The 14,675-nt window shown below is 38.4% G+C and overlaps 1 protein-coding gene across 1 annotated transcript in view; it reads left to right on the forward strand.

Annotated features, from left to right (window-relative positions):
- abhd5a (abhydrolase domain containing 5a) overlaps positions 1-8,902 on the forward strand; it is a 28,677-nt gene extending 19,775 nt beyond the window's left edge. The window contains exons 6-7 of the mRNA XM_059973238.1: positions 3,007-3,193; positions 6,129-8,902. Coding sequence (XP_059829221.1) covers positions 3,007-3,193; positions 6,129-6,218 — 277 coding nt within the window. The 3' untranslated portion in view covers positions 6,219-8,902. The remainder of the gene's footprint in view (positions 1-3,006; positions 3,194-6,128) is intronic.
- The last annotated feature ends 5,773 nt before the right edge of the window (positions 8,903-14,675 follow it).

A 14,675-nucleotide genomic window follows, 5' to 3' on the forward strand; every position in this document is an offset into this window, starting at 1 on the left:
CTGGTTAGCCCCTCGCTAACAAGCCAATGGACTCAGCGGTGAGAAAGCCACCTTTCTCAACCTCCGTATGTCTAGAGTCGATATGACTTGGGTTCCACCAGACCAGGAGAGCCAGGATGTTTCAAACACCCGCACCCCAATCTGAGTGAATACTGTGTAAATGCTGCCCACTTGCAATTACCCGTTGGCAAGAAGTAACAGATTGTACACTGCATACAATTTTAAAGCAAGTATATTTACAAATTTCAGCTTTATCAAACAGTTAGTAGTGAAAAGAAAAGAAAAAGATTAAAAAGGCCCATTACAGTTAACCCAGTCCAAATGTGCACACAAGTTGGAGCTCATCTTGAAGTTGTCTTTAAGTTGTGTGCTGGACCCAGTATCTGTGTGAAAGTACACAATTCCTTCTGAAAGATGCTCGAAACTCATCACAAACGAAAGGGTCCCCCATGGGAGTATTGGTCCTTCCTTCTTGAAGCCATTCATCTCCACAAAGCACTTTGTGCAACAGGGACGGCATCCACAACCATCATCCCTTCAGTCTTCTCGCAGCTCTCACCAAAAAGCCCTTGACCCACACCAGTGTCCGTCACAGAAACCTCTCCGCCCAACGTTGTCTAGAACCTTCTCCCAATTCCACCATCCTGATTGGCTGACACAACATTCCTAAGTTGAACAACATAGCCCCTTATCTTTAGCTCAAACCCAAAGATGCTAAAATTAGAACAGACTGCTCCTACAGAACAGCTAAAATCAAATGCCTACAGCATAGCAGCAACTATCTTAACCAGGGAGTTACATTTACAAAGGAAAAAGCATATTCAGTTGGCCCCCGAGAGGCTGCTGGGTTTGCACACACTGTCACCTTACCAGAAGGATGTTGGGACTGCATCTTTTCACATATTTTTTTCAGTGATTTGGATGACTTTGTGGCCAACTGCTGCTTCCTCAACAGAATGGGCAAAAACGTAGCTGATGGTATATTGTGTAGGACGTGTATGGCCATGAACTTTGGTAGAAGGAATAAAGGCATAGACTATTTTCTAAATGGGGATCAATTCAGAAATGAGAGGTGCAAAGGAATTTGGAAGTCCTTGTGCAGGATTCCTTAAAGGTTAACTTGCAGGTTGAGTCAGTGGTAAAGAAAGCAAATAGAATATTGGTATTCATCTTCGAAAGGACTAGAATGAATATAAAAGCAAAAATGTAATGCCAGCTTCATAGAGCAAAAAATGATCGTAGGAATGAGGAGCATTTGATGGCTGTGGTCCTGTACTCACTGGAATTTAGCAGAATGAGAAGAGAATTTCATTGAAACCTATTGAATACTGAAAAGCCTCAATAGAGTGAACATAGAGAGGGTGTTTCCTGTAGTGGGTAAGTCTAGGACCAGACAGCACACTCAATAGAAAGACGTATCTTTAGAAAAGAGATAAGCAGGAATTTCTTTAGCCAGGAGGTGGTGAATCTGTGGAATTCATTGCCACAGATGGTTGTGGAGGGAAAGTCATTAGATATATTTAAAGTGGTGGTAGATAGGTTCTTGATTAGTAGGAGTGTAAAAGATTGCAGGAAAAAGGCAGGAGAATGGGTTTGAGAGGGATAGTAAATCAACCATGATGGAATGGTGGAGCAGACTCAATGGGCCAAATGGCCTAATTGTGTCCCTATTCTTGGTACTGTGACTCTATTTTTTAAACTGAAAGTAATTCCATAGCTAAGTACTGTAATTTATCATGGTCCAGCCGTGAAAGTAACAGACTTTCCCTAACAACACACACAAAATGCTGATGGAACACAGCAGGCCAGGCAGCATCTATAGGGAGAAGCACAGTCAACGTTTTGGGCTGAGAACTGAAAGGAAAGATAGTAAGAGGTTTGAAAGTTTCCTTACTTTCAAATCTCTTACTTTCTTTCCTTTCAGTTAGCTCTGACGAAAGGTCTCGGCCCGAAACGTTGATAGCGTTTCTCCCTATAGATGCTGTCTGGCCTGTGTTCCACCAGTATTTTGTGTGTGTTGCTTGAATTTCCAGCATCTGCAGATTTCCTCGTGTTAGACTTTCCCTAAGCTCCATTTGGAATATGGGAGCCCTCCTCAGGCTCCAGTGGGGATAGGGGCAACCCATTTCAAGGTATTAGTAACGACAGCATCCTGTATTCAAAACTGATGATTATATGTATGAACGTGGGGGAGGTTGGTGTTTTGGACAACACGGTTATAGAGCAGGCCCCATGACCCAGCCTGTCTGAAGCAACCATGGAGCCCGCCCAGCTATTCCCAATTTCCTGTGTTTTAGCCCATATCCCTCTAGGCCCTGTCCTTCCATGTGCCCATCCATGTTTTTTAAATGGTGCTATTGTACTTGCTTTAACCACTTTTGCTTGCAATTTATTCCATGTATTCACCACCCTATTAAATTATTTCCCCACTCGCCCTAAATCCCTGCCCTTGGTTTTGGACTCTCCTTCCCTGAGAAAAAGACTGTTACCTTACACGGTAACTATGCTTATACTGTTAAATGCTTCTGTAAGGTTGCCCCTTATTCTCTGATATTCAAAGGAATAAAGACCTAACCTGACCATTCTCTCCCTGTCAGTCACACCCTCTAGTTCTGGTAAAGTCCTGGTTGATACACAGATTGGGTTAACTGCTACTGAATAGCCTGGGGCTATATTTACTTCAATCTCAGGTAAAAAGAAGGCTTAAAGTAAAAAATTGTAGAATTGAATTCCAGAGACAAGAAACTCATTAACTTCGATTTGCTTTCTTCAGCTATTTGATGATTGAAATTTTATGGCTTTCACTGCATTAATTTGTTTTACCTCAGAAGTTATGGGTAAATCTTTACAGTTAAAAATCTTATTCACATTGCTGGGCAATTACGTGCTGACAACAATAAAGTGTTGTCAACTTTGCAGCTTTCTCCAGCTGAATCATATCAAAAGAAGGAATGGAAATAAAATTGTAGAAATACCTTAAAACCTTTTCCTCCCCTCTGTTTCTAGTGGTGAAACGGCTTTCAAGAATATGACCATTCCTTTTGGTTGGGCTAAACAGCCTATGCTTTTGAGGATTAATCAGATTCAAGAGGACATCTCCATTACAGTGATTCATGGAGCGCGTTCCTGCATAGATAGTATCTCCAGGAAACAGATAAAGGCACTAAGACCAAAATCCTCAGTGAATGTAGTAGTAAGTAAACAAGACCATCCATTTTTAATCAGGTTCTTGATATAAAGCCTACCAGAAATTGGACAATAAATGGGAACTGCGGAAACTTGGGTTGTTGGGCACTGTATCAAGGATGAGTCTTGTAAAATTGTCATGAAGAAACAATCTCGTACATAATGTGTGTATAATCAGTATACAACTTGCCTGTTTGAGTGCAGAGATAGACCTGTTCACCTATTTCCACCCTTAACATTACATTCATATAGACATACCTCATTTTCTCTGCTCATTCATTTTTGCATACAAGCAGTAAGTACTTGAACATTTAAAGATTTTTTAAAGTTTCACTCTTGCTGATTCCTGACTTTGATGGGCAAACCTATTGGCTGATGTGCAATTTGCTAGATGCTTCATGAATTTTTGCGACCTCTCTTCATCACTTTCTAACTCTCTGCACCATCTACTTTTATTGAGTGTGAAGAAGCCAAGAATTTACAAAATAATTACTTCAATAAAGTAAGGTGCTTTGTCCATTCTGAGTGATCAGTCTTCTGAAGTGATGATTCTTCCTGGTGTTTTTAACTTCCATTCATTTGGGTAGGCGCAAGTTCAAAGGGTTAAATCAGCCTTCAGAGTTCAGTTAATTGTCACTGGCTTCCTTTTTCTGTCTTAAAGTTATTAGAAAAGGAGCAGCTCATTACAGTCTTATCACCATGGATGTTAGTTTTCGTTACATGTAATCTTCCTTGGGAATATTCTCATGGTTATCTCATTGCTTCCTCAAGCCATGCTGTCAGGGGAGCTGACCTTGGTTATCTGAGTGTTGAACTAAGTTAGAGTCATATGCCAATTCTAAAGTACATTGTTTAGAGACTTTTGTAGTAATTTCTTAGTAATTGTGCTTTAACTCTCCAAAGTGTTACTAAATACACAAATTTCAGGGACACATCATTGAGATATATTATTGATATTTAATATATAATTAATAAAATAAACTATCAATATCTTCAATATGCTATTAATGTATAATTGATAACTGATAATGTATACATTATCAATATTCTGAGAAAATCTGTATCTAAGCTGAAGTATTTGTATTTGAGGTACTGTTATATGTTGATTCTTTCTTATTGTAGTTCCTTTCAGCTTTTGTATTTCAGATGACTCATGGGTATCCTAAATTGGCATATTTTTGACATTTCTTCCTTTGCTCTCAATAAATACAATTGTAGCCTCTAAAGTGACCAAGTGTCACATCAGACCTTGTTTTAGAGGAATACAAAGCTGATCTTTCAAATTATAGCGGCATTTAATGGAATAGCTGGAGGGAAACTATTTTATTTGTGGGGGGAAAGCACTTTTAAAGTTTATCAATGTAAGATGGTCACAAAGATATACAGCTGGTGAAAATGTGAAACTAGCTACCTAAGGAAGTAAATGAAATGATTACGATAGATATATTTAAGCAGTGACTGGACAAGTATATGTGAAAGAGAAGAATGGAGGGTTTTTCTCTTAACTCTATGGGACAAGGGTTGAACCACGGATGGACTGGTTTAAACCACAAGCTGGTTTTTATCTCAATATACTCTCACAGTAACTTCTTCTAAATTACTTCTTAAGTACATTACAACTTCAAGAACTAAACTAATATACTTTAAATCACTTTAAGGTCATCCAACCCTACAGATTTACCTAACATATGGTGAATTACATTCCAGTGTAATGCAGAATTCAAACAATGGTATACTGGAGTCTTAGGGATGACACAGTTAGTCAAAGTTCCATCTATACTCTGAAGTTATCATAAAACATCACATGGCACTTTTTGAAGAATAGGAATACTCCCTGAAGTCCCAATTTTAAATGAAGCTTTTTTGATGCTTTATCTGTATTGTCTGATACATGATATTATCAATCCCAATCTCTTGAAAAGAAAAATAATAAACATTTACAAAGCTTTGGAACCTTGAAATTTACTTGTGAATTCTAAGAAATAAACATCAAATAATCTAAGGCAAAAATCTCTCTATATCTTTCCTTATTATATCAAATTTTTAAAAAATGCTTTATACATATATTTCTAATGTAAAATTATATTAAATAAAATCTTAAATTGTTCTACATCAAAAAAAAGGGTATGGAAGCACTGAGCAGGTCAGGGAACATTGATAGAGGAACAGATTTAACATTTCAGTACTGAGTCCTTTCATCAAGACTGGGAAAGAGTGAAAGCAAGTCAGATTTCAGAAACAGAGAACATTGGGGAAGGATGGGGTAGAACACAGGGAATACTTCTAATAGGTTGAGACAAGGTAACAGAATCAAAAAGTTTCAGTGTTATGTATTGTTAATTGCTGATCCATGGGACATATCAGCAGGCTGGACTAACTAACTGAAAGCGAGAAACAGATGGATGACAGGCAGAAATGCCAGTTCAGATGCAGACAGAAAGAAAGAGCGGGTTACCCAAAGTGGGAGTATTCAATATTTAGTCTAGGTGGCTACAAAGTGACCAAGTGGAGGATGAGGTGTTGTTCCCAGTCAGGCTTGTGCTGATTTAGTCTGTAGTACTGTAGGAGTTTGCAGACAGATGGGTCAGTGAAACTGAGAGGGAATGAAAGAGGAAGGGATCAAACCTGTAGGCCAGAAGACTGCACGACATAAGATTGATGAAGCATAAACTGATTCAGACTGAGAAAATAATTTGGTCACACTTTATTAGAGCTATTCCTTTATTCTACCTATCACTCCCCTGCATTTTTTTTTTAAAAATTGGCCCTGAAATGTTAAACCTGCTACTCTTTCCACTAATGTTGCCCGAAATGCTGAGTGTTTCCAGCAATATCTTTTTCAATTTGGATTTCTAGCATCTGAAGTTTTCTGTTTTTCATTAATTATTCTACATACTTTGTTCAACATAACACAGTGGTTTTTTTTTTGTTTTAATTTATAGGCCATTCGAGGTGCTGGGCACTATGTTTATGCTGATCAACCAGAAGACTTCAATCAAACAGTACTGAGAATCTGCAGTACTGTAGATTAGTGATCAGCCAGGATTGGGAATGTGCGGTACTGCAGTAACATGTAGTTTAGGCAGCGCTGGATACCTAATGGACTAATAATTGGGGGGTACTAGAAATCTACAGTATTGTACATTAACAGATTCTACTGGGAATTTTGCAGTCCTGTAGATCAATAATCAGGCAGCAGCGGATATTTACTGTATCGTAGGCAGTTCAGCAAATCTTCTGTACTGCTCATTAGCAATTCAACAGCACCGGATATCTACAGTAGTGCACATCAGCTACACTGAATATCTTCAGTACTGTTGACTAACTTATACATTTTTTAATTCAAAATGTAATAAATGCAAACAAAATTAATATAAAATATTTTAGAATGAAAAGTAAAATACAAGGAGGAACTTTGAAATTAGCAATCTAAGACTATGGCAGTACATTCTGTGTTTGCTAAAAGTCAGTGAACCTTTTTAGTATTATTATACCAAATTTTATTCTTGATTGCTTCTACCACAAAGTATTATTTTGTGCAATGTTAATACTGATAAATCATAACTAATAACTATTTAATATATTTGCATCATTTCAGTTCAAAGTGATTATAAAGATATTTGTTTTGATGGAAAATATAAACACCATTGAAAAATGCTAATTGAAATTGGCACTTAACCATAATTTGGGTGATTATTTTTGAAGCTTGTTTTTCACTTCTGTTATATTCATTTACTGTATGTTTTTTCTTATATTAGCTGCACTCCAGAAAGAACTTGTGAAATACTCATACACCTTAAGATTCATGGTAAATTGCTGTATTAGTGCTACATTTTCCTATCTTTATTCAAAAATTATTCAGTCCTCTGTACCAGAGATTTAAGATTATAAGACATAAGAGCAGAATTAGGCCATTCAGCTCCGCTATTCCATCATGGCTGATTTCTTTTTCCTCTCAACTCCATTTTCCCTATTACCCTTGATGCCCTGACTAATCAAGGACCTATCAACCTCCAGTGCCTCCAGACCCAATGCCTTGGCCTTCACAGCCATCTTCAGCAATGAAATTCACAGATTCACTATCATCTGGCTAAAGAAATTCCTTCTCATCTCTGTTCTAAAAACAAGCACCTCTATTCTGAGGTTGTGCCATCTGGTCTTAGACTCCCCCACTACAGCAAACAGCCACTCTATGTAGGCCTTTCAGTATTTGATAGGTTCAATGAGATCGCCCCTCATTCTTCTAAGCTCATCAAATGCACCTCATAAGTTAACTCTTTCATTCCTGGAATCATTCTTATAACCCTCATTTGGATCTTCTCCAATGCCAGCACATCTGTTTTTAGATAAGGGGTCCAAAGCTGCTCACAATACTCCCAAGTGATGTCTGACCAATGCCTCAGTACTGAAGCCTCAGTAATATACCCTTGCTCTTATATTCTGCTTCTCTTGAAATGAATGCCAGCATTGCATTTGCCTTTTTTATCACTGACTCAACCTGCAAGATGACCTTTAGGAAATCCTGCACAAGGACTTCCAAGTCCCTTTGTACGTCTCATTTCTGAATTTTCTTCCCATTTAGAAAATAGTCTTTATTCCTTCTACCAAAGTACGGGCTCTCCCTGCATCTCCACCTATTTTTGTATTGTCCACAAACTTGGCTACAAAGCCATTAATTCTGACATATTACTTGAAAAGAAGCAGTCCCAACACTGACCCCTGCAGAAAATTACTTGGTACCGACAGTAAACCTACTCATCAGAAAGCTCGGTAAAACATTGAGCGAGGCTAGGGTAAACCAAGTGAAGCCAATCAGATGTTCCCTTTGTCCAATCTATCTCCTCTGCACCCAGTTGTCTTAGCTTTGCTCTTTCCCAGTTCGAACTGAAGGTTCTCAGACTTGAAAAGATCTCTATTTCAGGTCCGGCAAATGCCTCCTGACCTACTGACTGTGTCCAGCATTTACCGTTCAGTTATTATTACAGGAAACTCTCTGAGTCCCACATGTAGGCTGTGGGCAGGAAGTGGGTAGGGGGAAGTAGGTGAGCAAAGCGCCAGAACTGCTCGGTGTGATCATTGCTTGTGGATATTCTGCAGCTTGTACGGATTCTTATCCCAGATGTGACCTGTACTTCAGACCCCAACCTCAGATCTGACTAAATCCATGCTGCAATGCTCCACTCCTATCTGCTGCCAATGTCCAGAAAACTTTGTTGCAAGAAGAATTGTGCATTGGTACTTTCATTTGTTGCCTTTTTAAATGACAGTTTATTAACATAAGAGTATTGGATCCATAAACAGAACAGAACTTTAAATCATATAAGACATGCAACAACAGTATAACATACCAAGGGCATATTAGTATAACATGGAAGAAGATAAATAGCAGTATTTTTCATCTCATGCACACATACTTGTCCTAAACTAATTCATCGGCAGGTTTAAGTGATTACACAGCTTTGTCACATTCATTAAAATAGGTGACACAAGAATGCATTACTGTTGGTTAGGAAATATCCGGAGGATCCCAAGCCTATTTCCATTGTAAACCAGTTCTTTGGGTTATAATGGCTGTGGAACAAGTCTAAATGATAATTATATAGAACAGTAATTCATTATGGAATCTATATATATGTTACATAAATATTTTTATTATTCTAAGCTTTATACATGTATACAGTTTCATAAATAAGTAAATGTCAAAACATTATGCTTACACAGACCATGTTGCCCACTGAATATTTGCTGGTTCCCAGAGAAGTATTGCTATTTGTCCCACTTCCTCTCTCATTTTCTGCAACCAATTCTATCTTAGGTGTCCAGTAACTCCTCTTTTGGCACTTAAATTGTCTTTGGGGGTGTGGAAGGAATCTGGAGCACCCAAAGGAAACCATGTGATCATGGAAGGAATGTGTATTCTGTAAGTAGATAGAATACGAAATGAGGTTTGAACCCAAGTCATGAGAGATGAGGTGCTAGTTGCACAACCATGATACTAAGTGAAGGATAACAGCAACATAGTGGTAATATCACTAGATTAATAGCCAGAACACTGGATTATTTATCTAGAGCCGTGAATTCAAATCACACTATGACAGCTAAGGAATTTAAATAAATCTGAATATGCATTAATAAAATTTAGTCTCAGTAATGGCAGCTATAAAACTGTTGTTCCCTCACTGAAAATACATAGAATCCCCATCATGGAAGGAAATCTACTGTCCTTACCTTGTCTCAACAAAATGTGTCTTCAGGCCCACCAATGTGCATGACTCTTAGCTACCTTTTATAGGTAGTTATAAATTCCAGCAGCACCACTAATATCCACATCCAGTGAATGAACAAATAAAATAATGAATCTTCTAAGTCCGTGTACACTTGTGTGTACGTAGACTTAGGAAAGTGTTACATACGTATTTTCTTTTAAGCTTGCAAAGACTTGCCGAACAGACTAGAATATTTGCAACTCTTTATTAATGTGCTCAGGATCCATTCTCAAGAACTTGCAAAATGAATATTTTAACAGCTATTTTGTTTTTTTTTCCCTTTTAAAATGCTATCTATATTTCTGAGGTGGGAATGGAAATGGTGTAGTGATGAGATGGTAAATGTGTTACAGTGAACAAATGCTGCATCAGAGAAGGTAGGTCATTTAAGTGAGACTGCATTACCTGTAGATACCTGCTACATGATTCCCACCCTTCCTAGTGTGCAGCTGTAAATATCAGCCCTTGGGAAACAACAGCAACAACCTACAGCCCAGCTTTTGGAGGGTGCCTGTAAGACCTTGCATTTACAGGGGCGTTAGAAATATCAGGTTATAAAAAAAATTGCCTTTTTATTGATGGCCTTTAACAGCTTGCTTGTCAGGACCGCCTTTGATTCGACCAATGACAGTGGTGACACGTCAGCATCTAGGAGGGAGATTGAAAATCTGGTTGAGTGGTACCACAACAATAACATCTCACTCAACGTCAGCAAGACCAAGGAGATAGTTACTGACTTCAGGAGGAGGAAGCTGGAGGTCAATGGGCCAGTCCTCATCGGGAAACCGGATGTGGAGAGGATCAGCAACTTTAAATTACTTGGCAAACTTAAGTATGGCATTGTATTTGTGCTTTGCCTCAGAGTCATAAATATAAAGTGAGTAGAGCAGGGTTGTAAGCAAACAGACTTGTGGTACACCTGTGCTGAGGGAGGTTGTGGAGAAGATGTTGTTGCCAGTCCAAACTGACTGGGGTCTGCAAGTGAGGAAATTGAGGATCCAGTTGCACAGGGAGGTATTGAGGCCTGGGACTTAAAGCTTATTGATTAGTTTTGAGATTATAGTGTTGAATGTCTCGCAATGGTCAATGAAGAGCATCTTGATGTATGCATTTGCTGTCCATATGCTCCAGGTGTGAGCGTAGAGCCAATGAAATGGCGTCTTCTGTTCACCTGCTGTGATGATAGACAAATTGGAGTCACGTCTCAGGCAAGAGTTGATATGTTTCATAACCAGCCTCTCAAAGCACTTCATTACAGTGGATATAAGTGCTACTGGATGATAATTATTGAGGCAGGTTATCATGTTCTTCACACCAGTATTATTGAAGCCTGCATGAAGCAAGTGAGTACCTTAAACTGCCAAAGTGAGAGATTAAAGATATCAGTGAACATTCCAGCCTGTTGATCAGCACAGGTCATTAGTACTCAGATGGGTACACAATGTGGACTGATTGGTTTCTGTGGGTTCACCCTCCTGAAGGATGCTCTCATGTTGGCCTCAGAGACTGAAATCACAGGGTCAGTGGGGGCTGTGGGAACTTGTGAAGGTGTCCCCATGTTTTCATGTTCATAGCAAGCATAAAAGGCATTGAGCTCATCTGGGAGCTGTCACCTATGTTGCTTAATTTCACCTTGTAGGGGGTGATAACATTCACATATTAAAATCCTTAAAGAGATGTCTTTTAAAAATGATAGATGGGAAAGTTTAAATAGTCCTTTAAAAAGAGAAATCTTAAAGTGAATTTCTTTAAAAGAGATAAATGTAAAGGTTTAGGGAGGGCATTTCCCATCTTAGAATCCAGGTAGTTGCTGAGCAGAAACAAGATTATATAGGTATGTGTTTTAATCATTCAAGCAAGTTGAATTCAGAATATATTGTACATACTTGCCAAACCTTACAACTCTTCCCAAATAAGCCATTACTGCGCTTCCCTGGCAAACTATTATACATGTTTTCAGCCTTGCTGTGAAATCCTTCATCAGTACATGCAGATTTCACTCTTTTCCACAGCAGCAGGAGAATTGGAATCTAAGGCTTATACAGATTTGAATTGTTTGGCTAAAGAACCAGAGGTGTCTTGAGAGTTGTGATCTGAAATCCACTGTCTGAAAGAGCAGTGGAAGCAGATCAGTAAGAGCTTCCAAAGGAAATTGCACAGCCAGTTACATGTTGACAATGCAATGAGAAAAGAGCAGGAGAGAGGGATAGCTCTGGCAAAGATTCAGCACTAGTACAATGGGCCCAAGTTACTCTCTGTCTTGGAGCATTGGATATTCACCTTAAATATGTACTATTTGTCTGAGTGCATAAAGCATGCTTAATGAAGATTTCCTCAGAGTATTCCAAACTGCAGCCTACATTCTATGTGAACTTCTCTCGTTTAACTTTACACATAAGACACAGACGAAACCTTCCATTCATTATCAATGTGTCCTTGAACAGCTTAGCAAGAGCTTGTTTTTTTTCCCCTGCTAAGGTTTTGAGTTTTCCACATTACTATTCTTGCTGTAGCTTTTGCTAAGCCAAGTCAATGGATGCAGTTAGTTGAGCCTTAATCATGTTCCTGGAAAGGGCCAACAAAAGCCAAAGTTGGATTTGAGGCCTTATATTTCTAAAATGATGAATTACTGAAGCTATTCACTTATCATACCAGTTTTAAATTTTAGTGATGATCCTTAAGATAGGTGTTATAAGGGATATTAAGACAGTTGGGCTTCACTCAGCGAGAAGGTAGAAGGAAGGAGCAGAGAAAGGTAACTCCTCATTGCTCTAGTTCCACAAAAAAGTTTTTTTTAAATATTTATAATAATTGCAGGTTTAGTGCAGATTTCTGAGCCCAGATTATTGCGGGAACATCAACTTTTAAAGGAGTTCTTCATTAACTCCAGCATTGTCATGTTTTAGTGGCCTGAAGCCTATTTTTAAGGGTCCTCTGTTTATTGGTTGGCTGGGACACGGGCTATCCCACTGCTAAACTGCATAGTACTTGTTAATATCCAACATTGTGAAATAACCAGAATTACACATGGTGTGATAGATTGATACTCTGTATAAATTCATTACCACTATTAATATCCGTGCTTCACCCTCCTTTGACAATCTCCCCAAGAAATTGCAACGTTGACAACCAATTGGTCAAAGAGAACGTCAGGTTATAATGAGAAATTCCAGGTTGACTGACCTTTTGAAATGTCTATATTTTTGAGGTGGTACTAATTTTTAAACAATTATGGGATTGCCTGTGCATTGTTGAATATGTTCATTCCTTTGCAAATCTGTGCTTCAGTTTTGAAATTCAACGTAAAATTTTCAGGTATAGTCAAGATTTTTATTAATCCTGGTTTTAAAAGAAATGCAAGGTAATTCGGAGACCAGTTCAGAAAGATATGGGCAGCTTTAGGGAGAGCGATCCAGAGCCTGGACAAATGGAAGTGAGACCAACCATGGTGGCCCTGAATGTGGAGAGTGATAAGAGAAAAAGCAAACAGTGGGAGAATACTCGATCATTCTGGATGACATTTGATAGAGGAAAGAGGCACATGGAATCATTTGGTTAGGCTAACAGAAATGGCAGTCAGTGTCAGATACCTGCACATTAGCAGCTCTCCAGATTTGAGGGATTATAGGTAGCTCATCCTGGTAAAGCTACCAGTGTAATGGTTTCAAGTAACGGGGTGAGGTAGCTGACTAGCAAATACATGCATGCCATGGGGGAAAAAACCCAAAGATTGACCAGTTGGGAGCTTAAAATTAAAGAAATGGAAAGGAGCATCTTCCCCAATAGATGCGGGATTGGTACATGTGTTTGATCAGGGAGTAAGTGATGTGGTCGGAAAGGTCTGGCATTCAGACCATTCCCAAATTTGCATTACCTATCCTGAATGGAGGATTGGTTCCATACTTGAATTTGTGGATTAATATTCAAATTCTTTGGTCAAATCAGCACTGGCAAACAGAGTTCTGAATTCGTTCTGACGGAGTTCCAGTGAGGGATTTAGTTGCTGAATTTTGAACAATGTAATTGCGCCCATGCGTTTGGCTAGAAGCTGTGTAATACTTAAAGCTGTCCCATCAGAACAATACAGAACACAATCCATTCAAAGGGAAAATCAGATTGTTTCTCTGTACCTTTAACACATGCATTTATTGATCTGAGTTGACATATCAGCCTGAAAATTCATCTTAATGACAATTTTCTCTTTTATTTCTATAAATAAATTTAAATTATTTCATAAGTGCTTTTCCCTTTTCGCTTTCCCTATTTGAATGTCAATAAAGACTCAAGATCTGAGGATGCTCTGCATTACTGAAGTCAACACATGTCACACTAGTGACTAAAAATCTCTTAACTGTGAAAGACTGATAATGACTACTCATCTGCCTCTCAGCTCCTCTGGAAACAGAAACATTTCTGGCAAAGAGTGCAATCAATACGATTTTTGTTGGATAAGGATACAAAGGAAAAGGATCAAAGAAAGGCAATTAAGGTGCAGATCTGTAATAATCTGATTGGCAGAGCAAACTCTAGGGGCTTATACTCTGTAGAGATGCTGACTGACATGCTGTAGTTTGAGTGCTATTTGTTGTGTATTGCTTTGGATGATTTCCAATATTTGGATTTTTATCCTTTATTATTTCCATTGTTATCTAAATTTGTTATTTCCAAACATATTCATGTTTGGCGTAAAAGAGACTGCTTGTTCAATTGAGATCTAGTGACTCCCAATGACTGTATTTTGTGCATGCCAGAGAAGAGATTGACACTTACAACTATGTTTTAACCATGAGATTTGTTAAGTCAGTCAGAGCATCTTTAAGTAGAGCATCAATGAATATAAACCAACAAGATGTTTATTGATGCCTGGTACATCATTCACACTTGCATTGGACAAGTGTTGTTTTTCCTTTGTTTAAGAAGGGCAACAGGGACAAATGAGGAAATTATAGGGGTGAGTCTAACATCAGTGGTAAGGAAATAAATGGAGAAGATCCTTAGGACAAATTCTATTCATATTTGTAAAAGCATAGACTTACTATACATTGACAGTATTGCTGTGTGTGAGGGAAAGCTTGTGACATAAATTAAACTGATTCTTTTTGAGGGAGTGATGAAGATGATTGATGAGGATAGAGCAGTAGATATTGTTTACATGAACCTTAATAAAACTTTTGAGAAGGTCCCCAGACAATTAAGTCACATGGGATTCACATTGCGATGATA

This window comes from Hypanus sabinus, chromosome 1 (assembly GCF_030144855.1).
Source record: "Hypanus sabinus isolate sHypSab1 chromosome 1, sHypSab1.hap1, whole genome shotgun sequence".
NCBI lineage: Eukaryota > Metazoa > Chordata > Chondrichthyes > Myliobatiformes > Dasyatidae > Hypanus > Hypanus sabinus.